Source organism: Hemiscyllium ocellatum, chromosome 49 (genome assembly GCF_020745735.1).
Source record: "Hemiscyllium ocellatum isolate sHemOce1 chromosome 49, sHemOce1.pat.X.cur, whole genome shotgun sequence".
Taxonomy (NCBI): Eukaryota; Metazoa; Chordata; class Chondrichthyes; order Orectolobiformes; family Hemiscylliidae; genus Hemiscyllium; species Hemiscyllium ocellatum.
Window position 1 is genome coordinate 8617495 of NC_083449.1, and position 26119 is coordinate 8643613.

The following is a 26119-nucleotide window of genomic DNA, read 5'->3' on the forward strand; positions in this document are numbered from 1 at the left end:
GTGCTTTTCCAGCACTACACTCATCTACACCAGCATCTGTACCCTTCACTTTCCCATAGACAGTAACAATATCCAATTAAATGGAGCGTGGAATTTATTAATGTCCGGTACAAAGGCGAGCGCTCTCCACATTAAAAGGAAAATAATCAATCCGACAGAAAGATTAGCCCCTTTCACAGATGCTGTGAGTGGCTCTTAAAAGAGCCTTTGTGTTGTCAGATTCAAAAATGGTTTCTTCACTTTTTAGCGGCTCCCGCAGCGGAGGTTTTCTTAGGCAGCAGCACGGCCTGGATATTAGGCAGCACCCCGCCCTGAGCGATGGTCACCCCTCCCAGCAGCTTGTTGAGCTCCTCGTCGTTGCGCACGGCCAGCTGCAGGTGCCTGGGGATGATGCGGGTCTTCTTGTTGTCCCGGGCCGCGTTGCCGGCCAGCTCCAGGATTTCAGCCGTCAGATACTCCAGCACCGCAGCCAGATAGACCGGCGCTCCGGCACCCACACGCTCAGCATAGTTGCCCTTTCTCAGGAGCCTGTGAACACGGCCCACCGGGAACTGCAGGCCAGCCCGGGACGATCGAGACTTGGCCTTGGCGCGACCTTTCCCACCGCCCTTTCCTCTTCCAGACATTATCACAGGCACTATCAAAGAGAATGCTACACTCCGCCCACATTGCGGCCTCTTATACCTTCGGGAGGAATGGTGGGGCGGCCATTTCTGATTGGTCCCATTGTTCAGCCCCTCCTAATGTTGTTTCAATTCCCAATCAGATATCTGCCTCATTCCCCAATCCGGAGAGGGCACAGGGAGGAGGGCGGGAAGTACCGGCGCCAAATCAACCGTTTTCTTTCCAATTTGAAAAGCCCGCCAATTTCCAAACAAAGGAGTATGTTTTACATGAAAAATGAAGTACAAGAAAGTGAGGACGTTTAAAAAACATTAATATAATTGTTAATTGACTTTTAGTTTACAAATATATACTTCACACTGTGTTAATCTCCCTCATTTGCCGACCTCTATCTGTCCATTTCTGATTTTGAAAGTGGGTTATTTTCTAAACCTTGCGAAGAAGTGAAACAAAACGGGCGAAACACTGAAGTCTGCAACCTGTCTTTTCACTTCACATTTCTTTAGAACACCAACATGCGGAGAAAGCGGCACACACCAGTCTACCGGCTCAGAATCAATAGAGAAGTCGTCCTCCCTTATCGCTCTCAATCAGATTCAACAAAAGCTCCACATTTCAGTCCGGTAGCAGTGTTGGTGTTCTCTCGGTTCACTTTGAAAGTCTCTCCAACAACAGGAGGTGGGACTGAAAGACGTGGTCACTTACTTTTTTGTCTGCCACGGATGAATATACAAGATGAAAAATGACTCGCTTAATCCGGTTTCTGCACCCAAACCCCACTAATTCGCAAAGTACTTGCAAAAACAAATGCATATTGCACTAAAATTAAAAATACCTCGTCCAGAATTACATGGAAGCAAAACAATCAAATCGTAAAAAAAATTGATTCAGCTGTCTCAAGGAAGTTGTGGATGGCTCTTAAAAGAGCCTTTGGGTTGTGGACGTGTGTGTTTCAGTGCAGTGCGGTCCTTCACTTGGAGCTGGTGTACTTGGTCACCGCCTTTGTGCCCTCCGACACGGCGTGCTTGGCCAGCTCCCCGGGTAGCAGCAGCCGCACGGCGGTCTGGATCTCCCGGGAGCTGATGGTGCTGCGCTTGTTGTAATGGGCCAGGCGGGAAGCCTCCCCCGCGATACGCTCGAAAATATCGTTAACGAACGAGTTCATGATGCTCATGGCCTTGGAGGAGATGCCGGTGTCGGGGTGAACCTGCTTCATCACTTTGTAGATGTAGATGGAGTAACTTTCTTTCCTGGTCCGCTTCCTCTTTCTGCCGCCCTTCGCTGGCGTCTTCTTGATGATTTTCTTCGCGCCCTTCTTGGACGCTTGCTGCGCTTTCTTCTCATCAGCCATAGCGCCGCTCACTTTCAGACACAGAATAAGGGAAAGGCGGCTCGGAATTCGCTTTTTATAGACTGACGGCGTCATCAACGCTAATGCGGGACAGTGGGATAGCTCGGATCCTGATTGGGTAGTTTACACTGACGATTTTCACAAAATCTCACAGTCTCTGATTGGTTACTATGTTTTGCAATGTGATTCGGTCAGAATCTGCAACGAAATGTGAAGTGAATGATGATTCTGTTCCGGTCAGTCTGACTGAGGGAGGTTTATCCCTGTCACACAGAAAGCGATTATGGTATTGGCTAGGTTTCCTTTTGCTCGTTGTTGTGATGATGTGTTTCTAGCTCCGCATGTCTCTTTCTGTTCTTCTGTATGGGTCGGAAATAACACAGAACCTGTCACTATGTGAAAAAAAACTCATCCGTTTGAAATTGCGATTACATTTGTTGTCAACTTACACAATCCAGTGGAACATGACCGTGAGTGTTTTCTACACTTGGGGTTGATGCAACTCGTTCTCAACTGCACGGAGTTGAAGATAAATGAAAAGAAAACGTTTCTATGTAATACTTGAGTCACGAGCTGAATGATGTCTAGACTGTGGGATGAATATATTTCTGAGAACTTGATTGATAACTGTGTGCTTTGTAACTGAACCACGTTGCTGCACTTCTCATTTAGGTGTCTTGCAGTTTCATGTACGGATTTATAGCATTTCTCAGTCTTACGCGAATACCTGTTAACCAGCAACTGTTAGCATGCTACATATGTGTCACTTTAACTTTGTATCTGTCGTGTCCTTATTTACACATTTGGCATTAACTCAACCTCTGTCCACTGAGGCTCTGGTCCTCCGTGTAATACTCAATTAGTGTTACTTCAAGAAAGGTTTTATTCTGTAACCATCAAACACTGATGTAGAAATATTCCTCCAACCTGTGCCCTTAGGAGAAAGTGAGGATTGCAGATACTGGGGATCAGAGGGCTTATGCCCAAAACGTCGAGATGAAAGTCTCGAAACTTCAATTCTCCTGCTCCTCAGATGCTGCCTAACCCGCTGTGCTTTTCCAGCACCACACTCTCGACACCAATCCGTGCCCGTCTGTTTCTGGGATGTATTTTTGTCAACTCTATTCCAGTCTTTACATGTCAGTATGTTACTGGACTGTAATTCAGACCTTCTTAAGTGTGAAGTGTTGTTTTACTCCGTAGGTGTCATCCATTGACTTTGGACAGAGCCAGGTAGGACTCACTACCTTCCACTCCCATACCCTATGAAAATCAACTTCTGCAAATTGAAGTTGGGTTTGTAATTATAACTCAAGCATTGCGATAAGGAATAATTCTTTGTACATTGTTACTGACAATATCTGCAATGTCACTACTGATGTTACATTGTTTGTGCCAGTTTCTAGCTAATAAATAGTTGTACTCCTAACATTTTATTACTTTGCAAGTGACTCAGTATTTCATGCTGTAACTGCCACTTTGTTATTTCTAATCTTGTGTTTATTCCGTTTCAGTCAATCACAGGCATGTCAGAGAGCAAATATCTCAACATCTCGAAATTTCTGATGAAATGGATGGCTAATCATTTTTCACTCCATCCTTGGTACGTCTCAGTAACTTATAACTGAATCGATCAGTATGTAATCTATGAGCGCACACATATCAGTAATTTAAAGATAAAGTGAATGGTGAATGATGCCTCCCATTCCTGTCATGCAGATACAGTGTACATGCTGTAGGTAATAATTTTTTTCAGACTTGCGTCACTTTAAATATCTCAGAGCAGAAGATCATAAGAAGCATGAGAAGTCTGGTATTTTTATCTGCCTGTGTACTCTGTCAGGAGAACAGATCACAAAGATTTTAGTTATGATCTTCATCTCATTTTGATATTTAGCACCCATAACCAAACACTCCCTTTTGTGTCAAAAAGATATGTGGCTACATTAGCATAAACTAAACTGATAACCCAATCCTAACTGCTCTCTGTGGAACAGAACAAGGGGAGAATGTTCTACACTTCTTTCTGAGGCAGAAGGCCTCCTGCTCAAAACTGTGTCCCTTATTCTGGATTCTCTCATAAGCAGTGACAATCTCCCAGCATCAACTCTGTCAACTCCCTTCAGATCCTTTTCTTTTGCCTTAAAGATGATGAATTGTTCTTCAAATCTCCAGTGAGAATATGCCCAACTATTTTATACTTACAATGAGAGCCTACATATCAATCTACAGCTCTACGTTTCTGCAATGCGAATATGAGAGTACAGATATTACTCTGTCCCTGTAAGATTCTGATGTGTATACTTGAGTGAAATTATCACCCTAAACCTGTTGGTTTCTACTGTGTGACTATGTCAGTTTCTGCTCTGTGAATGTGATCATTTAATTATCAATCTGTCCATGTCAGTTTCAGCATTGTTGAAATGTGAACGTAGTTATCAATGTCCCTGCCATCTTCTCCTAAGTGAACATGTGGGGGGCTGCATTGAAATGTACTTTTCACTTTGTGACACGAACGCATGAGTGTAGTTGTCAAACTTTCCCTATCAGTTTCTGCTATGTGAATGGATTGATGTAGTTATACATCTGCACTGATGAAGGGGCCTTTAACCAAAACATTGATTCTGCTGCTCCTCGGATGCTTCCAGACCTGCTGTGCTTTTCCAGCACCACACTCTCAGCTCTAATTTCCAGCATCTGCAGTCCTCACCTTTGCCCATCCATTTGTACCTGTCAGTTTCTGATCTGTGAATATGGAAATGCAGTTATTGATCTGTCCATCAGTTTCTGTAATTTGAATATGACTGTCTGGTTATCTATCTCTCGGTCAGTTTCTGTGATGTGAAGATGACAGTCCAATTATCTATCTGTCCCTGTCAGATTCTGCTGTATGCGTATGAGTAGCATTACCAGTCTCTACCTGTCAGCTTTTGCAACGTCAGTGTGATTTTAGTTATCAACCTGCCTCATTAGGTTCTAGGTGAACGTAAGAATGTAGTTATTATATATACCTGTGAGATTCTGCTCTGGGACTATGTGAGTGTATTCTCAAAATGTACTTGTCAGTTTCTGCAATGTGAATGTGTTTGTGCAATCATCAGTCTATCCCTGACAGCTTCAACTATATGAATGGATGAGTGCGTCTGTACCTGAAAGTATCTGTACCTGTCAGTTTGTGTTCTGTGAATAAGTGAGTGTACTTACACATTTGTCTCTGTTTAACATGACACTTGCAGAAACTGCAGGAGCTCTTTTTACTTCAAATCTCAGTTGCTCAACATGAATAAGATTTTATTTATTGCCATCCATGTCAGGGTGGCATGGTGGCACAGTGGTGCCAGGGATGCAGATTCAATTCCTGCCTTGGTTCATTACCTGCGTGCAGTTTGCATGTTCTGCCCGTGTCTGCATGGGCTTCCTCTGAGTGCTCAAGTTTTTTTTGCATGGTCCAAATATGTGCAGGTTTGCTGGATTAGCCATGGTAAATTGTCCTGGAGGATTCAAGGATGTGCAGTGTCAGTGGGTTAAAACAAGGTAAAACCAGGGCTGCAGATGCTGGAGACCAGATTGCCCGAAGCATCGATTTTCCTGCTCCTCGGATGCTGCCTGAACTGCTGTGCTTTTCCAGCACCAATCTAGTGTTAGTGGTTAACTATGGTAAATGTGGAATTATGGGTATAGGGTGAGGTCTACGTCTGGCTGGGATCTGCTTTGGGGAGTTGTTGCTGGGGGATGGTCCAAATGAACTCCATCTGCACCGAGAAATTACATCTACTGTAATTGAAAGTAAGACTTTTTAAATACCATTTTCAGTCTCTGGCAGCGTAAAGCAGTTTGGATAATTTCCACAACTTTTATTCTGTGGTACAGGTTATGATTGTAAGTTATATTCTGAATGTGAATTTTGAACTTATTTTTCACATGTTTATAACAAGACCTCTTTATGGGGGCTTTTGCATTCTGTATCCAATAATCTCTGGGAATTTTTCTAAATGTGTACCTTTTCATATTAATATTTAATTTCCCTTTGGACCACTTGAAAACAAAGTATTCATTCAGTCATTTTGTATGAGATGTGTTCTGTTTTCCCCTTGTGGAAACAAATTAAATTGCAATATTTGTTTCAATTGGCACTTGGCCTGCAAGCTCCAGTTTGGACAAACAGAATTGATACATGAATTACATACTGTCATAGAGTTAGACAGCACGTTTAATCCATGATGAGATAATTAGAGGAATAATTAACCTGATTACTTATTTACTTCTTTCCCTACTTAAGTGGAATACATTGTTAGCATGCAATAGGTTCAGTATTTCTAAAGAAACAAGTGGTGTTTGCTTTTTGATCAACGTTATACTATGCATTAGAATTTTATAGGAAGTTCTCTTGTACACTGGGACTGACATACTTCACTCTTACCTTTCCTGATTAATTTAAGGAAAAGGTAGCGCTCCCAACCATTTGATCCTAATGGGCTTGATTTTTCCATTTTTGCCTACTGGCCAATTAACTGGACAGTATTTCTGTGTTTTGCAAATTATTCTGTACCCACTGTGTGTTGGCATTATCTCACTCTTTCTTGTGTCCAGAAACCAGTTTCCTTCAAATCCTTCATTACATAAATAAGAACTATAACTGGTGCAGTCTGCAACTATTTGTTCTTCTCTTTGAATGCAGAACTAATCTTGTTTCTTCCATTCACTTGTATGGTTTGTGTACTTGGGAAGTAGTCTCTCCCTGTCAGTCTGTACTATTTCATGGGACTGTGATATGGTTTATTGTCCTTCAAACTCTGCTCAGATGGGACAGGTAGTCAACAGATTAGAGCCATGTTGTCTAGTGAAAAACTTAATATAGAGTACTTGGGCTGTTGTGTACATGCACTGATTTTATGTATAAAAATGGTTTTTGAATGGATCAGTTATTAGGATACAGGAAGGATGCCCACACTCGATTGATCCTGCTTCAATCTTCCTGCATTGTGTTACTGAGCAGTTTAAATGTTTGCTGTTAAGTGGACAGCCAGTTAGCAAAGGAGAGAGTTTTCAGTTCATGTTTCCTGAAGTGAATGGGAAAGTTCTTATTGCTTTGACTGTATCTGTAGGATTCACAGACAAGTGAAACCACAGTACATTGTCACAGAAGTGCTGTTCTTCAGAGTCAAGGAGGTAAAAGCAATGGACCTTGGCACCTTCTATAGTGCAGAGTCTAACTGGGAGGAGTGATATCAAGGTGCGGCCTTCAGAGAGTCATACAGTTATACAGCACAGAAACAGATCCTTTGGTCCAAGCTGTTCATGCAGACCAGAGATCCTAATCTGGCCTAGTTCCATTTAAGTTAAAAATCTCAACACAAGGTTATAGTACAACAGGTTTACGTGGAAGCAATAACTTTCAGAGCGATGAAGGAGCAGTGCTCTGAAAGCTAGTGCTTCCAAATAAACCTGGTGTACGACAAATTGGAGTTGTGTGATTCCTAACTTTGTCCACCCCAGTCCAACACTGGCACCCCCACATCATGGCTAGTCACGTTTGCCAGCATTTGACACATATCCATCAAAACTGTTCCTTTACTTGCAGACATCCAGGTGCCTATAAAAGATTGTAATTGTACCCACCACCTCCACTTCCTCTGGTAGCTCATTCCATACAAGCATTCCATGTGATAAAGTAACCCCACAGGCCCTTTTAAAATCTTTTTTCCACAATTCAAACCTGTGCCCTCTATTTTTGCACTCACCCACATTCCGAAAACAACCAGTGATATTCATCCTATCATGCCCCTCATGATTTTCTCAACTTGTACAAAGGTCACACCTCATTTTCTGACAGTCCATGGAACAAAGCAATAGCCTGTTCAGCCTCTTCCCCCTAAATCAAAACCTCCAGTCTTGGTAATGGAACATTGATGAGGATAGCGCAGTTGACGTGGCTTACATGGACTTGTGTAAGGCCTTTGTCGAAGCATAACCCCTGACCAGGCAGGAAAGACTCAGCAGACAGGCAGGCAGCATTCAGGCAAGTGGTAGGTGTTTATTCAAGCAGAAACGGGTTAGTGCAGGGAGAGGGCCAAATGATCTTCCCCCAAGACTGGCCTCAGAAGAGAGGTCCATGACACACATTTTTTTACAATAAAAAGCAATATTGTTTATAAACTTTCTGATATCAATTACATATAACTTGATTATGATATTCCTCCCTCTTACTTTGCATACCCTATTCAATGAGGCACCTAATCAATGATAGGCATTTCTATGGACAGCCCTAGGATCCCCTTACCTCTCAGAGTTTAGAGGACACTGTAGTCTCTAGGCCTTGGGATCTTTCTATGCATCCTCTTCATTCACATTCCAAAGTTATTTTCTATACACCCTCGGGTTTCTCTCTGTCTAGCTTATCTCTCTCAGGACAGCTTGAATGCTATTATTCATTGTACTCCATTTTATCAAGGTCAATTGCTCCTCTGATATAATTCGGCCAGAGAGGAAATATATGAAGAAAAATAAAAGGAGAGTTTGTTTTGACTTACTTGCCATAGACTTGTAATTTTAATTTCTGTTATAAAAACTCAGTTACAAAATTTAGATATCCCAACAATTAGGACTTTGTGATTAATGGACTGTGAGCAATCTATTGTGTTCTGGGTGTAAGAGAAGTATTACCTAAAGCTAATTAACCTTCACTTCCAGGTTTGAATGCTTCTTTTCCTCTTTATGCTTTAGCATTATGCATCTATTTTGTATGCTGAAAACTACAGTGATGATGCTATGTTTCTTTATGAGAACCTAATTCTAAATATTCTAACGATAACTTTAGCTGTTGCACCCTCAGCTGTTTTAGGGCATTAATGGGCTGTAACTAGCACCTGGTAATTGTTCATTAACTGGGACAATGACCCTTTCATTTAATGTGGCTGGAGTTACTCATTTACCAGACCTTCGGTCTGTTTGTCAGAACTGTTTCGAATGGCTACAGGCTGGGTCCTTTTTACTGTCCTCGCAGTGGCTCGTTCAACGCATTATGTCTTACTGTGTGAGTAGGCTGCTTGGCATAGTTTCTGCCTGCCATTGCATTTCACATCCTGTTTAATTCTTAAAGGTCAGTTTGTGTTAACAGATATGGGCCACTCTATTCTGGCCAGGTACAGGCCACCCCTACAGCCTTTGACAAAGTCCCATATAAAAGACTGGTCCAAACTCGGCTCTTGGAGTCCCATGCAATTTGGATCTGAAATGAGTTTGCACACAGGATGCAAACTATGATAATGGAGGGTTGTGTTTGTGATTGGAAGCCTGTGACCAACGCTGTACCACAGGGATCAGTGCTGGGACCTTTGCTGCTTGTTAAGTACATATTCACAATTGGATGTGAATGTAGAATGTATAATTAGTAAGCCTGCGGATTAATTTTTCATGCAGAAATATTATGCGTTTCAGTGCAATGGCCTGTTCCTATGTTGTACTGTTCTTTCCTCTATGACATGAAAGTCGGCGGCGTTGTTGACAGTGAGGGGGATGGTCTCAGGCTACAGCATGAGAACATTGGGCACTGCAATGGCAGATGGAATTTAATCCTGATAAATGTGAGGTCATGCATTTAATAAGGCAAAGAATTACACAATGAAGGATTGGTCCCTCGGCAGTACTGAGGACAAAAGGGGCCTTGGTATACAAGTTTATAGATCACAGAAGGTGGAATGGGACTATTTGGCACCGATCATTTGGCCCCGGCCATTTTGGCGCTGAGCTGTTTTGGCACCAATTCAGAATTTAAAAAAGTCTTGTAGAGCCTGTAATAAATGAGTCTTTATTGCATTATAAGAAAGAAATTGAATTCTTTTTTATTCATTATTTTAGGCTATTCATTATAAAAAGGAATTTCTACATTTTGCTACACTTATCAAACACATATAGAGAATCATCATGTGAAAATTTTTGGTTGTCTTTTTTGCTTAGAATGTTTTCAGCCATTTCTGGTATAGGCTCCACAAGGAAAATCAAAAGAAAATTGTATTACAGCTTTCCAATGTGAAGACAGAAGGGCTTAAGTATCATCAAGGCAGTAGATGACTATTAACAATTGTTAAAATGAGAAAATGATTACAAAACAAGACTTGAATCTACAGCGGGTCATTACAGCTTTGACTATCAACTCTTGCTAGTTGAGAAAATTACATTGGGTCGTTAGTCATCCTCTCTTCTTTCACCAAGACTTTTATTTTTATTCTGAATTGGCGCCAACACAGCTCAGCGCCAAAGTAATGAGCATCAAAACAGTTTAGAACCAAAACGGCGGGGCCAAATGATCGGCACCAAAACGTACCTGACCCCACAGAAGGTGTACTGACAGGCAGACAGGCTGCTGAAGAAGGCATACAGGATGCTTTCTTTCAGTACCTGAGCTGTTGAATGTAAGAGCGAGGAAGTCTTATTCCACCTTTCAAATACTGATCAAATACTGTGTGCAGTTCTGATTACCACACAATTAGAAGGATGGGATTGGCTGGAAAGGATGCAGTAGGTTGGAAAGTCTCCGTCAAAAGGGGAGACAGTATGAGCTGGGTTTGGCTTCCTCTGAGCAGAGGTGGTTGAGGGAGGATCTGACTGAGATGTACAGCATGGAAACAGACCCTTCGGTACAACCCGTCCATGCCAACCAGATATCCCAACCCAATCTAGTCCCACCTGCCAGCACCTAGCCATTTTCGCTCCAAACCCTTCCTATTCATATACCCATCCAAATGCCTCTTGAAATGTTGCAATTGTACCAGCCTCCACTACATCTTCTGGCAGCTCATTCTATACACGTACCACACTCTATGTGAAAAAGTTGTCCCTTAGGTCTCTTTTATACCAATGTCCTGTACAGTTGCAACATGACCAACCAACTACTGTACTCAATACTCTGACCAATAAAGGAAAGCATACTAAATGCCTTCTTAACTATCCTGTCTACCTGCGACTCCACTTTCAAGGAGCTATGAACCTGCACTCCAAAGTCTTTGTTCAGCAACACTACCAGTAAGTGTATAAGTCCTGCTAAGATTTGTTTTCCCAAAATGCAGCACCTCGCATTTATCTGAATTAAACTCCCATCTGCCACTTCTCAGCCTATTGGCCCATCTGGTCAAGATCCTGTTGAAATTTGAGGTAACCCTCTTCACTGTCCACTACACCTCCAATATTGATGTCATCTGCAAACCTACTAACCGTACCGCTTATGCTCGCATCCAAATCATTTATGTAAATGACAAAAAGTAGAGGACCCAGCACCGATCCTTGGAGCACTCCACTTGTCACAGGCCTCCAGTCTGAAAAACAATCCTCCACCACCACCATCTGTCTTCTACCATTGAGCCAGTTCTGTATGCAAATGGCTAGTTCTCTCTGTATTCCATGAGATCTAACATTGCTAATCAGTCTCCCATGACGAACCTTGTCAAATGCCTGACTGAAGTCCATATAGATCACATCTACCACTCTGCCCTCATCAATCTTCTTTGTTACTTCAAAAATACAATCAAGTTTGAGAGACATAATTTCCCACGCACAAAGCCATGTTGACTATCCCGAATCAGCCCTTGCCTTTCCAAATATAGGTACATCCTGTCCCTCAGGATTCCCTCCAACAACTTGCCCACCAACGAGGTCAGGCTCACCGGTCTATAGTTCCCTGTCTTGTCTTTACCGCCCTTCTTAAACAGTGGCACCAAGTTTGCCAACCTCCAGTCTTTCCGCACCTCTCCTAAGACTATCGGTAATACAAATATCTCAGCAAGAGGTCCAGCAATCACTTCTCTAGCTTCCCACAGAGTTCTCGGGTACACCTGATCAGGTCCTGGGGATTTATCCACCTTTAACCATTTCAAGACATCCAGCACTACCTCCTCTGTAATCTGGACATTTTGCAAGATGTCACCATCTATTTCCCTACAGTCTATATCTTCCAAATGCTTTTACGCATTAAATACTGATGCAAAATATTCATTTAGTATCTCCCCCATTTTCTGTGGCTCCACACAAAGGCCACCTTGCTGATCTTTGAGGGGCCCTATTCTTTCCCTAGTTACCCTTTTGTCCTCAACATAGTTGTAAAAACCGTTTGGATTCTCCTTAAGTCTATTTGCCAAAGCTATCTCATGACCCCCTTTTGTCCTCCTGATTTCCCTCTTAAGTATATTCCTACTTTCTTTATACAGTTCTAAGGATTCAATCAATCTATCCTGTCCAAACTTGACATCTGTTTCCTTCTTTTTCTTAAACAAACCCTCAGTTTCTTTAGTCATCCGCCTTCCCTTTCACCCTGACAGGAATATATATTCTCTGGATTCTTGTTATCTCATTTCTGAAGGCTTCCCATTTTCCAGCCATCCCTTTACCTGCGAACATCTGCCTCCTATCAGTTTTCGAATGTTCTTGCCTAATACCGTCAAAATTGGCCTTTCTCCAATTTAGGACTTCAACTTTTAGATCTGGTCTATCCTTTTCCATCACTATTTTAAAACGAATAGAAATATGGTCGCTGGCCCCAAAGTGCTCCCCCATTGACACCTCAGTCACCTGCCCTGCCCTATTTCCCAAGAGTAGGCCAGATTTTGCACCTTCTCTAGTACGTACATCCACATACTGAATCAGAAAATTGTCTTGTACACACTTAAGACATTCCTCTCCATCTGAACCTTTAACATTATGGCAGTCCCAGTCAATGTTTGGAAAGTTAAAATCCCCTATCATAACTCCCCTATTATTTTTACAGATGGCTGAGATCTCCACACAAGTTCGTTTCTCAATTTCCCTCTTACTATTGGGGGGTCTGTAATACAATCCCAATAAGGTGATCAGCCCTTTCTTATTTCTCAGTTCCAGCCAAATAACTTCCCTGGATGTATTTCCGGGAATATCCTCCCTCAGCAGTCGGAGTATACTTAAGAGGGAAACCAGGAGGGCAAAAAGGGGACATGAGATAACTTTGGCAAACAGGGTTAAGGAAAATGCCAAAGGATTTTATGAATACATTTAAGGACAAAAGGGTAACTAGGGAGAGATTAGAGCCCCTCAAAGATCAGAAGGCAGCCTCTGTGTGGAAACACAGATGGGGGAGATACAAAAAGAATATTTTTCATCACTGTTTACTGTGGAGAAGGACATGGAAAATATAGAATGGGGGAAATAGATGGTGACATCTTGAAAGATATCCATATTACAGAGGAAGAAGTACTGGATGCCTTGAAACGCATAAAAGTGGATAAATCCCCAGGACCTGATCAGACTTTCCTGTGGGAAGTTACCAAAGTGATTGCTGTGTCCCTTGCCGGGATATTTTTATCAAGATAGTCACAGATGAGGTGTTGGAAGACTAGAGGTTGCTAATGTGGTGCTACAATTTAAGGAAGGTGGGAACTTTAGGCTTGTAAGCCTGTCATCGGTGTTGAGCAAGATTAGATTAGATTACTTACAGTGTGGAAACAGGCCCTTCGGTCCAACAAGTCCACACCGACCCGCCGAAGCGCAACCCACCCACACCCCTTACCTAACACTATGGGCAATTTAGCATGGCCAATTCACCTGACCCGCACATCTTTGGACTGTGGGAGGAAACCGGAGCACCCGGAGGAAACCCACGCAGACACGGGGAGAACGTGCAAACTCCACACAGTCAGTTGCCTGAGTTGGGAATTGAACCCGGGTCTCAGGCGCTGTGAGGCAGCAGTGCTAACCACTGTGCCACCGTGCCGCCCATTTGTTTTTCTTTTTTTTTCTTTTTTTCATGTTGGAGGGAATCCTGAGGGACAGAGTTTTTACGTATGTTGAAAGGCAAGGACAGAATCAGGACAGCGAACATGGCTTTGTGTGTGGGAAACCATGACTCACAAACTTGAATGAGTTTTCTGAAGAAGTAACAAAGGATTTCCCCATGGGAGATTGGTTAGATCTCATGGAATACAGGGAGAACTCACCATTTGCATACAGAACTGGCTCAAAAGGTAGAAGACAGAGGGTAGTAGTGGAGGATTGTTTTTCAGACTGGAGGCCCGTGACCAGTGGAGTGCTATATCCACTACTTTTCATTGTTTATAGAAATGATTTGGATGTGAGCAAAGGAGGTACAGTTAGTAAGTTTGCAGGTGACACCAAAATTGCAAGTGTAGCCGACAGTGAAGAAGGTTACCTCAGATTACAATAGAATCTTGATCAGATGGGTCAATGAGCTGAGGAGTGGCAGATGGAGTTTAATTCAGATAAATGCGAAGTGCTGCATTTTGGGAAAACAGATCTTAGCAGGACTTATACACTTAATGGTAAGGTCCTAGGGAGTGTTGCTGAACAAAGAGACCTTGGAATGCAGGTGTATATTTCCTTGAAAGTGGAGTCGCAGGTAGATAGGATAGTGAAGAAGGCATTTTGTATGCTTTCCTTTATTGGTCAGAGTATTGAGTACATTTTGCAGCTCTACAGAACATTGGTTCAGCCACTTTTGGAATATTGCGTACAGGTCTGGTGTCCTTCCTATCAGAAGGATGCTGTTCAGAAAAGATTTACACGGATGTTGCCAGGGTTGGAGGATTTGAGCTAGAAGGAGAAGTTGAATAGGTGCCGGCAGTTTTCCCTGGAGCATCGGGAGCTGATGAGTGACCTTATAGATGTTTATAAAACCATTAGGGGCATGGATGGGAGAAATAGACAAGGTATGTTCCCTGGGAAATGGAGGGGGGTCCAGAACAAGAGGGCACACATTTAGGGTGAGATAAAAGATATTCATGCAGAGGGTGATAGGTGCATGGAATGAAATGCCAGAGGTAGTGGTGGGGGCTCGTACAATTGTAAATTTTAAAAAGCATCTGAATTCATATATGAATTGGAAGGGTTTGGAGGGATATGGACTGGATGCTGGCACGAGGACTAGATTGGGTTGGAATAGCTGACAGGCATGGACAAGTTGGACTGAAGGGTCTGTTTCCGTGCTGTGTGTCTCTTTGACTCAATGATTGATGAGAATAGAGCGGTGGCCATGATCTATGTGGACTTCAGTAAGACGTTTAACAAGTTTCCACATTGTAGACTGGTTAGCAAGTTTAGATCACATGAAAATCGGGGAGAACTAGCAATTTGGACACAGAATTGACTTGAACGTGGAAGACAGAGGGTGGTGGTGGAGGGTCACCTTTCAGACTGGAGACCTGTGATCAGTGGTGTGCCACAAGGATCAGTGCTGGGTTTTCATCACTTACATGAATGATTTGAATGTGAACATAAAAGGTTTGCAGATGGCACGAAAATTGACATAATAGTGGACAGCAAAGAAGGTTCCCTCAGAGTACAACTGGATCATGATCAGATGGGCCACTGGGCTGAGCAGTGGCAGATGAAGTTTCAATCAGATAAATCTCAGGTGCTTCATTCTGGAAAGGCAAATCAAGGCAGGAGTTATACACTTAACGGTTAGGTCCTGGGGGGTACAAAAGACCATGGAGTGTAGGTTCATAGTTCCTTGAAAGTAGAATTGCTGGTCGATAGGATAATGAAGAAGGCATTTAGTATGCTGTTCTTTATTGGTCTGAACATAGAATATAAGGGTTCGGATGTCATGTTGCAGATATACAGGTAATTGGTTTGGCCACTATTGGAATATTGTGTGCAATTCTGGTCTCCTTCCTATTGAAGGACATTGTGAAACATGAAACATTCAGAAAAAATTTACAAGCTTGTTACCAGGGTGCGAGTATTTGAACGAAAGGGACAGACTGAAGAAGCTGGGCCTGTTTTCCCTGGAGTGTTAGAGGCTGAGGGATGACCTTACAGAATTTTATTACCTTCATGAAATTCTGACCTTTATGAAATCAGGAGGGTCATTGATAGACAAAATAGACAAGGTATTTTATCTGAGGTGAGAGTGTCCAGAACTAGAGGGCACAGGTTTCAGGTGAGAGGGAAAGGATTTAAAAGAGACCTGAGGGGCAACGTTCTTATGCAGAAGGTGGTGTGTATATGGAATGAGCTGCCAGAGGAAGTGGTGGAGGCTGGAACAATTCCAAAATTTGAAAGGCATGAATAGGAATGGTTTAGAGGGAAATGAGCCAAGTGCTGGCAAATTGCACTAGAGCTACCAAATGGAACAAGATTAGTTTTGGATATCTGGTTTGCAAGGATGGGTGAGACCGAATGGTCTGCTTCTGTGCTGTACATCTTTACAATTCTATGGCTGTGAATTATAACTATTAATGGCAAATGGGGTAATGTACATAAAGAATGGTGAGGGAGAAAAAGAATTGTAATTCTTTTGTGATATAATTCCTCTTAATTTGAAAATTTCTTTCTGGAAATTGAGTCAATGTGTGTTTAATTCAATCTGCTCTGTAACTACAGAAAGGATGCTCTTCAGTCTGACTGCAGTAACATACCTGCTGTTTGTTAGAAGGAACTGATCACACTTTGCTTCATACTGAGGACATATCACACTGTCTTGGTCCTTCAAGTAATTTGTCTGGAGGAAGACAGAAGAGACATTGTTTGTAAATCAACATTAAATCAATGTAATAATTTAATAATCATTAGGCTGTTTTTCCTTCAAGACAGCAATTCCAACAGGACCACAGGGCTAATTCTATTCTAGACTTGAGCTGCTCTTTGGTGATTGTATCAAAAAAATCTGTACCAATTCACTGAGGACCAGATACTAACAACACCTCTACAAATGGGATAATCTAATGCGAGTGTGTGTCTGGATATGAAAGATTCCTTATCTATCCATACCTGTCAGTTCCTGCTCAGTGAATGTGTGAGGACAATTATCAAAATGTACCTGTTAAATGCTGCTCTGTGAATAGGAGTGTTATTCTCAAACTGTAATTATCAATCCATATAATCTATGCAAATATGCAGGTGAATGCAGTTATTAATCTGTCCCTGTCACTCTCTGGTAATTATATTTACATCTTCTCATCAGAAAGACAAACAGGGACAGACTGATGACTATACTCATACAGAACATAAACCGACAGGTGCAGATTGATAAATACATTTCATACATTTGAAATATATAGGATCAGTCTCTGTGTGTTTTTCCAATGTGGATATGCGAGTTTAGTTATATATCTGTCAGTTTCTGCCCTGCGAATGTGTGTTTGCTTACTAATCTGTCCCTACAGTTTCTGTTGTGTGTCTGAGAGTGTAGTTATCAACCTGAACCACAGTTTCTGCTATGAGAATGTGAGTTTCACTATTAGTCTCTACCTGTCAGTTTCTGTTGTACGAATATTAAATTTAGTCATGAATTTGTACCCATCATGTTCTTCTGTGTGAATGCAGATATTGATCTCTACCTGTAAGTTTAAGCTATATCAATACGTGAATGCCATTATCAAACAGTACCAGTCAGGTTTTGCTATTTGACACCAGAGTATCATTGGGGTGAAAATCAACTAGGTAAAGACAATGACTGCAGATGCTGGAAACCAGATTCTGGATTAGTGGTGCTGGAAGAGCACAGCAGTTCAGGCAGCATCCAAGAAGCAGTAAAATCGACTTTTCCAGCTAAAGGCCTTCATCAGGAAATGCTTTTGCCCAAAATGTCGATTTTGCTGCTCCTTGGATGCTGCCTGAACTGCTGTGCTCTTCCAGCACCACTAATCCAGAATCTGGTTTCCAGCATCTGCAGTCATTGACAATGATACTCTGGTAAAAACAATCTGTTTCGACTACGTAAATATGACTGTGTAGAGACCAATCCGTCCCTGTCGGTTTCTTCCCTGTCAATAGATTAGATTAGATTAGATTCCCTACAGTGTGAAAACAGGCCCTTCGGCCCAACCAGTCCACAATGACCCTCTGAAAAGTAACCCACCCAGACCCATTTTCCCTTTGACTAATGCACCTAACACTATGGGCAATTTAGCATGACCAATTCACCTGACTTGCACATCTTTGAACTGTGGGAGGAAACTAGAGCGCCCGGAGGAAACCCACGCAGACACGGCAGGCTGTGCAAACTCCACACAGACAGTTGCCCGAGGCTGGAATCGAACCTGGGACCCTGGTGCTGTGAGACAGCAGTGCTAACCGCTGAGTCACCGTGCCACTGTGAATACAGTTATTGATCACATTCTGCTCTGTGAATGTGGGTATATTAATTAAACTGTAATGGTCAGTTTCAGCGAGTGAATGTGGGAGTACAGTTATCATCCTCTACCTGTCAATTTCTTCTTTGTCAAAGTGAGTGTAACTGTCAATCTGTATCTTTCTGACTCTGCCGTGTGAATACATAAATATAGTTGTCAATCTATAGCTGTCAGTTTCTGCTTGGTGAATATGTTTGTGTAAATGTCAATCCTTCCAGTTTCTACTATGCGATTGTGTGAGCTGAGATTTCACCTGTCGCTATCAGTTTCTGCTTTGTGAATGTGAGAGTTTAGTTATCAATCTTTCCCTGTCAGGCTTTGTAATGTCAATGTTCAAGTGTTTTTATTAATCTTTTCCTGTCAGTTTGTGTGACTGTAGTTATCAACTTGTACCTCTCAGATTCTGCTCTCTGAGAGTGTAGTTATCCATTTGATTTGATCTGATTTATTATTCTCACGCACTGAGATACAATGAAACATATTGTGTTGTGTGCTTTACAGGCAGATAATATCATACAAAATGCATCAGGGTAATAGAACAGAATCCGCAATACAGTATTAAAGCTGCAAAGAGAAAGAGCTTAACAATAAAATTTGAGCGAGATTAGAGTGGTGCCAGAAAAGCATAGCAGGTCAGGCAGCATCCGAGGAGCAGGAAAATCGACGTTTCAGCCAAATGCCTTTCATCAGGAATGTCAGAAATGTCAGTTTTCCTGCTCCTTGGATACTGCCTGTCCTGCTGTGCTTTTCCAGCACCACTCTAATCTTGACGCGAATCTCCAGCATCTGCAGTAACCACTTTCACCTTTAAAATTTGAGCAGTCCATTCAAAAGTCTGATAACAGCAGAGAAGCTGTTCTTGAGTTTGTTGGGTGGTGTATTCAAACTTCTGTATTTTCTGGAAAATATTAGTTTTTCTACAGAAGATAGGGTGGGTGGAAGGGTGACGAGTAAAAGACAGATGGAGATAGAGTCCAAAGAAAGAAGAACAGTATGACAGAAAAAAGGAGTAGATAACTGTCAGACTAAGAGGGTGGATTGCATATTAATAGGGCCTGTTAGTGGCTAACAATTGATGGTGTATAATAGCAGACTATATGTTAACAAGACCAGACATGTGGGGTTTTGGGTAAAGACATGGGAGAGCTCAAGTCCTGTAGTTGTTGAACTCAATATTGAATCCAGAAGGCTGTCAAGATCCCAAGCAGAAAATGAGGTGCCATTCTTCCAGCTTTCACTGAGCTTCGCTGGAGCACTGCAGCAAACCTGAGACAGAGATCTTGGCCAGGGAACAGGGTGTGTTTAAATGGCAGGCAACTGGAAGCTCAGGGTCTCTTTGTCTGGACAGAATGTAGGCGTCCTGCACAGTGGACACCCAATCTACACTCAGTTTCTCCAACATAGAGGAGTCCACACTGTGTGCATTATCTTTGCCAGCCTCAGTTCAGAGGACTGGTCACTAGACCTGAAACACTGCCAGACCTGTGAATTTTCCACTAATGTTTGTTTTGTTATCAATCTCTACCTGTCAGTTTCTTCTTTGTGAGTGTCATTATCAAAGTGTACATGTCAATTTACGTGATTTGAAATTGGGAGCATAATCAATCTATTCCTGTCAGTTTCTGCTTTATGAATGAGAGTGTAGTTATCAATCTTTCTCCGAAATTTATTGCCAACTGCATGTGTGAGTTATTTAGCAACCTGTCCTTGTCAGATTCTGCTCTGTGCATCTGAGAGCGCAGTTATTAATTTGTATCTCAGCTTCTTGTTTATACATGTGCAAATTCATTGATCATACTGTACCTGTCAGGTTTTGCTATACGAATGTGTTAGTCTAGTTATTAACCTGTACCTGTCGTATGTGTGTGCATGATTTTTTTTCTCTCCCTTTTAATTGCCGCAATGTGAATACGTGAGAGCAGATATCAATCGATGCCTATCAGTTTTGGTTGTGTCCATACAAGAATTTAGGACTTGATGTATACATGTCAATTTCTGCTGTGTCCATGTGTGAATTTAGGAATTGGTCTATACATGCCAGTTTCTGCTGTGTGACTGAGAGATTGAAGTTCTCAATGAGTTCCAGTCACTTTCAACTCTTGTATATCAAAGTTGCTGAATTCTCTGGCAGCCAATAATATTCCAAGAGTCTAATGATATCCGTAAATCCATTGTTGATTGCCAGAAAAACTCATCTGGTTCAGTAATGTTCTTGAATGAAGGAAACTGCCATCCTTCCCTTGTCTGGCCTGCATGTGACTCTAGACCCACATCAATGTGGCTGCAGGGGTAGTTACGGATGGGCAATAAATGCTGGCCTAGTCAGTGATGGACCATCCCATGTATGAATTAGAAAACAATTCTGTGACTGTGATTGAATCTGTGATAATAGTGATTAGGGTGTTGAGATTGGGCCTTAATCTCTTATGCATTTTCTGACTTGTGACTCAATCACAGAATTGGTACAGACATTCAGCCTGCCATGTCTGCACTGGGACATTCTATTCTTATTCTATTCTCCAAAAGAGTATCCACTAATTGTTGGGATTCTAATCTCCATCCACTCACTGCCAGTCTTGTTGTAAATGCCAATTTGAGATTAGTTCTGCAGTTTTCCACCTTTGAATATTGTGCCAGTTTGGCTCTGTGTGCAACAGTGACAAGTATGAATGCCATTCTCTTTCTATGTTCAGTTGTGTTTTTTCAGCAGGGTGTAGGATAAACCTGTTAAATATTTGATAAATCTGTGTGATTGAGGGATTAATGTTGGTTTAATACTTGTCTTTGCCAAGAATCCGAATTTTACTGTATTCAATCTCAGTTTTCTTTTTCTATTTTGTGTGTAGTAGTCTTTGGCAGTTGCTGCTGTGTACTGCAATAATGTAACATCTAATACTAACATATTCTGAAGCAATTAATCATTTGGTCAGTCAATTTATGACTGTCCATATCTAGAAGAATTTGTGGGCCTAAATTTCATTTTTTTTCCCCTTTTACCATTAACTGGCTGAGTGAGAGTGAGTTTTCTGTTGTGCTGCCAATCTGTACCACTTTGAAGAGTGGTAATGGTCTATATAACACCAACATTGTCTATATGTCTCTATGATTCCAATTATACATGACATGACTTGATACACTTTATGAGGTGGGTTTAATGTCTTATCAATCAATGTTTCATACATTAAAAAAAAGGAAATGCTTCTGCATTACTCAGGCCCTCAACCAGAATTGGAGCGTACATAAAGTGTGTTTTCATCAACACCAGGCTGAGAGTGAGAATGAAAGAGACAGAGACAGACACGGATATACGTATGTGAATGAGCATGATGCATCCTCTCTAGAAATATCTTCTGTAGATAAGGCTTGACCAAGAGGTTCATTTGAAATTTACATTGTTTGACTATTGTCTTTGTACAGGACAACTATTTATCCAAAGAATAATTTTGTCCTGCTCAGTTACTCAAATGTCCAACTTTGCTTCCACATCTGAACTCTATATCTACTTCATATATATTTATTACAACAAGCTAACTGTATGATCAATTTGTTCATATTGATTGTAATTTAAAAATACCAAATCTACATATGGATTTAATGCAGCTCATAAAATGTATATTTATTATAAGCATACAGTCTAAACTGCTTCTAATCCTATGAATAATAGAATTTACTGTCACTGAGGAGGTATGCACTGAGAACAGGGCAAAATAATATAGATTTATATTTCATCAGTTGTGTTTAACTCTCGGATTGAACGTGTATTTCTGGAAATGGAGCTCAATGTGCGTCTGACTCAAAACACAGACAGTGGAAAGGACCTTCTCTTTTCAGAAAGTGGTAACATACCTGCTGGTTGTGAGAAGCAGCTGGTCACTCTTGGATTGATCCATCAAATATTTGCCTGGAGAAAGACAAAAGAGAGAGAGCTCCTGTACATCACTAGAGGCCGAGTAGGAAGACATCAAATGATCAATGCAATATTCAGGTCATGATCATTAAATTCTTTGTTTTTGAACAGGGTGAGGTGAACAGAGTTGATCCTGGTTCAGCTTGAGCCTTGAGCTCCTTCCTGTCTTTTTCTGTTTGCCAACCTTTAAAACATTTTACTTAGATAAAAATAAATTAACCAACAAATATGCACAGCTACACAAATGCAATGATTCCACGGTTGAATGTCCAGCTCCCAATACATTAACTGTTGAAAAACAAATACTGGGCACAATTTCACATACTTGGAGACATTTATCTGGTGCCTGCTATATTTATCCTTCATGGGATTATAATATTTATTTCTACTGTCCTTTATTTCAATGTCTATTCGCAACAAACAGCGTGAAACAGAAACCAAACAATGAATTCCCATTAGTGTTTAAGCAGGGGTGGGGAACCTGCGGCCTTCTAGGCCAATGTGTGTGGCCCTTTGAATGAATCCAAATTTTTTAAATTAATTTTTTTGTTCGTCCTTTATAATTTTTATTTTAATGTTAAAATTAATATATTTAAAATACCAGAGAGTAAAAGAAAATTCAACGAGATAATCCTCACAGACTGACGGCCACAATTTAAAAAATGCGAATTTTGAAGAACATATAATTGAAGTTTCTTGGATGCAGCCTTATTAGATTACAACTATACAACCTTCCAACATGAAAAGGTTCCCCACCTCTGGGGGGATGAAAAACCACAAGAATGTCCCACAGCAGCTTCTTCCCGCTCTGCCTCCCTCAGCAGGCCCACACACAGCCCGAGAAAGGCCTCTCTCTTCCCCCCAGCCCGCTCACTCCAAGTTCCGGGACCAGTTCCTGCTTCGCTCGGCCTCTTACAAACAGCTCCCGGTTCTCCCTGAACTCACCCCGAATCAATCCCGGTCTCGGAGCCCCCTCTGTGTCCCAGGCTCCCATCCCGATGTGCTGCTGGAAGGAGCCTGCTGTTCCCTCGCTTCCCTGGGCGCTGATCTCTCCATTGCGGTCTGTTTCAAACAAACCTCTTGCGCTCAGAGTAAATGCTCCTCAATGGCAGCGCGGGGGGAGGGCCTCACGCATGCGCTCCTCTGGTCAGGACCAGGTCAGCTTTGGGGAAGGGGCAGCATCGCGCATGCGCTGCCTCGGGTTGCAGGAAGAAATCATGCGCAATAAACCGACGGTGACAGCAGCAGTGCTAACCCCAGACCCAGTATCAGGGTCAAAGCACAAATATTAGGACCAAAAAAAAGGAGAGACTAAATGCGCATGGATTATTTTTAGACCAGAGACGACTGAGGTGGTGGCACATGATTGTGGTGTGAAAGATTATGAGGCGTATGGAGAGGGTGAATGTAGAGAAGCTGTTTCCCTTGTTTGAGCGATCAGATTAGATTAGATAGATTTTTTTTAGATTATTTACAGTGTGGAAACAGGCCCTTCGGCCCAACAAGTCCACACCGACCCGCCGAAGCGCAACCCACCCATACCCCTACATATACCCCTTACCTAACACTACGGGCAATTTTAGCATGGCCAATTCACCTGACCCGCACATCTTTGGACTGTGTGATTGGGTTGGGATATGGTAATTTTGCTGGAGTGCTGCGGGTTTGAAGCCTCAATGCTCTCGGTCAGATTGTGTAGTTCCTGAGGACCAGAGGAAGAGATTCTGCTCGAGAGTTGCAGGTTCAACGCTGCGGACGTGCGCTGGCGGGGGAGAAACCACGTGGATCGTGTTGCGAGTGGTCAGAGCTACTGGAGACCATCGCTGGATCGTGATTGGAGGATCGTTTGGTTGTGCTGACCTGCTCTTGGTGGATCTTTATGCTGGCTTCGGCCTCATGCCAATTCAGGTACCAGCCAACCTCAGAGCTATGGCCTCGCAACACAGTCTGGGTGACTGTGAAGAAGGTGGAGGAGCACACACCGGTCAATCGGACGGTGTTTGTGAAGAAGATTTTGCCGGACAGCTGTGGGTTTCAAGCAGCGGACATGTACTGCCTGCAGGATTTCCCTGTGGCAGGCTATTTCGACGTGACCTTCAGGAGCGTGAAGAATTGCGAGCAGCTCCTGAAGGTCTTCAAGGAGAAGGAAGGGGAACCTCTGTTCTTCATATTGTCGGCAGTCCCATTGTGTGTGCTTCCTGCGCAGAGGAGTCGGGTTGTAACAATCCAGATGTACAACCCTCACGTCCCAGCAGATGTCCTGACCTTCTTGAGAAGATACGTCCAGGTTGAGGGAGAGAGTACCGATGTGGTCAATAATTTCAGGATCTGGACCAGCAAACGACAGGTCAGGGTAACCCTGAGGGTCGATGCCAGTAGGAACATCCTCCACCCACACTCCAGCTTTGCCATCGGAGGAAGCAGAGGTTACCTGACATATGCAGGGCAGCCGAAAGTGTGCCGAACCTTGTAAGGTGACCGTCTGCCGAAACTGCAAGCAGGAAGGCCACTCAACCAAGGAATGTAAGGAGGCCAAGAACTGTAATCTGTGCGGAGAGGTGGGCCACATGTACAAGGCCTGCCCAAGACTAGGAGCCACCACCTACGCACAGATGGCCGGAGGTGGCAACACGAGCCGTGGACCGACTAAGACCGGCAAGGTACCACAAAACAGCACGGGAACGGTGTCTGGAGGCACCCAGAAGGATGGGCAGGCTGTAGCGGAGCAGACGGCAGACAGCGGGGAGATGCAGCAGCCGATCCAAACTCCTTCAAGACAGACGGAGGAAATGGAAGAGGAGGGATCAAAGGAGGCCGAGGATTGGATTACTGTCAAAAGCAGGAAGAGGAAACCTCTCAAGGGCCCCAAAGTGACACCTACACGACGAGGATACTGGCAGCTCTTCCGATGGTGAGGACGGGTGCAAGGAGGGTCATCACCAGACGAAGAGACAGAATGCCTTGGGGAGAAAGGAGGGCATCACCGCCCAAGCAGGAAAAGATGATCCGTCTGAGGGGATGGGTAAAGGCCTCCCCCAACACAGTGAGAACCAAGAGGTACCCACCGGCCCAGAGCTCCAGGTAACTGGGAGCAGCTGTCCAGTGACAGCCCCGCTGTCAGATGGAGAACAAGACGGTGCGGACCCTGGGCCTGACCCGAAGACACTAGAGTGGGGAAATGGCTCCAGCGTGGAGCCGGACAGCTACCTCAGCCCTGGGAAGGTCCAGCAGTTTGCCGTCACCACGGAGATGCACACAGCTGCCCCAGAGGGGCAAGACCAGCAGCAAATGGAAACTGGTAACCTCGTAAACTGTTAAAATGGGGTTTAAAATTGCCAGCATCAATGTGCATAGCATCAAATTGGCTGCGCGATGTGTTTCTATGATGGCCTTCATGACCAGCGTTAAAGCCGATGTCCTGTTTCTGCATCTGTGTGGGATACCACACATCAGCAGCTACAGGAGATGGTCAAGCTTGTGGGCTCATGGGCCGTCAGTTTGGTTGGGGGGCAACGATAGCCGCACCTCTGGCCTGGGTATCCTGTTGCGAGGAGGCAACTTCACCGTCTCCGAGGTTATGGCGGGCGCCTCGTCGTCGACGTCACGTACAGGAATGCTCCCCTGAGACTGATTAATGTTTACGCCCCAGCGGGTAAGAGTGAACGGTTGGCCGTCCTGCAGCAGCTTCCACTGTTGCTGGCTACGTCCAAGCCGGTCATTCTGGCCGGAGACTTCAACTGTATCATTGATGCAGATGGACGATCCGGGGGCGGGGGGTCAGTAAACTGGACGCCACGTCTAGAGCCCTGATGGAACGGGTCAAAGATGCCAAGCTGCAGCACCCCTGCAGATGGAGCGCAGCGTAGATCCACCTGGTCACGGGCAGACAAGTCTATCCGTTCAAGGATAGATTACCTGTTTGTGTCCCAAACTCTCTCGGTCAGATCTACTGATGTCAAGCCGGTGTTCTTCTCTGACCACTGCCTCCTGCTGGCCGACTGTCACCTACAGGACGAGCAGTGGGCAGGTAAGGGAACGTGGAAACTGAACAAAGCTGTTGACCCTGGGAAACATTGAGGAGCTCAAGAGGGACTACGCAGATTGGAGAACCATGAAGCCCCT

The 26119-nt window shown here is 43.2% G+C and overlaps 2 protein-coding genes and 1 long non-coding RNA gene across 4 annotated transcripts in view; all 3 read right to left on the reverse strand.

The window, feature by feature from the left end:
• Nucleotides 1–23: 23 nt before the first annotated feature.
• Nucleotides 24–26119, reverse strand: part of LOC132837223 (histone H2AX-like) — a 50541-nt gene continuing 24445 nt past the window's right edge. Inside the window, exon 4 of the mRNA XM_060856942.1 lies at nucleotides 24–637. Coding sequence (XP_060712925.1) covers nucleotides 237–637 — 401 coding nt within the window. The 3' untranslated portion in view covers nucleotides 24–236. The remainder of the gene's footprint in view (nucleotides 638–26119) is intronic.
• LOC132837182 (histone H2B 1/2-like) lies at nucleotides 1021–1986 on the reverse strand. The gene has a single exon (XM_060856900.1). It carries the CDS (start codon nucleotides 1973–1975, stop codon nucleotides 1595–1597), a length of 381 nt encoding a protein of 126 aa, XP_060712883.1. The 5' UTR covers nucleotides 1976–1986; the 3' UTR covers nucleotides 1021–1594.
• On the reverse strand, nucleotides 5321–23075 carry LOC132837265 (uncharacterized). 2 transcript variants are annotated; one of them, XR_009647487.1, is made up of 4 exons: nucleotides 22943–23075; nucleotides 21937–21991; nucleotides 16375–16457; nucleotides 5321–5466 (listed from the first exon to the last, which is right to left on the reverse strand). It is a non-coding gene; the product is annotated as an uncharacterized LOC132837265 (long non-coding RNA). The 2 variants fall into 2 exon arrangements; XR_009647486.1 differs by lacking the exon at nucleotides 5321–5466 and having other exon boundaries at nucleotides 16316–16457.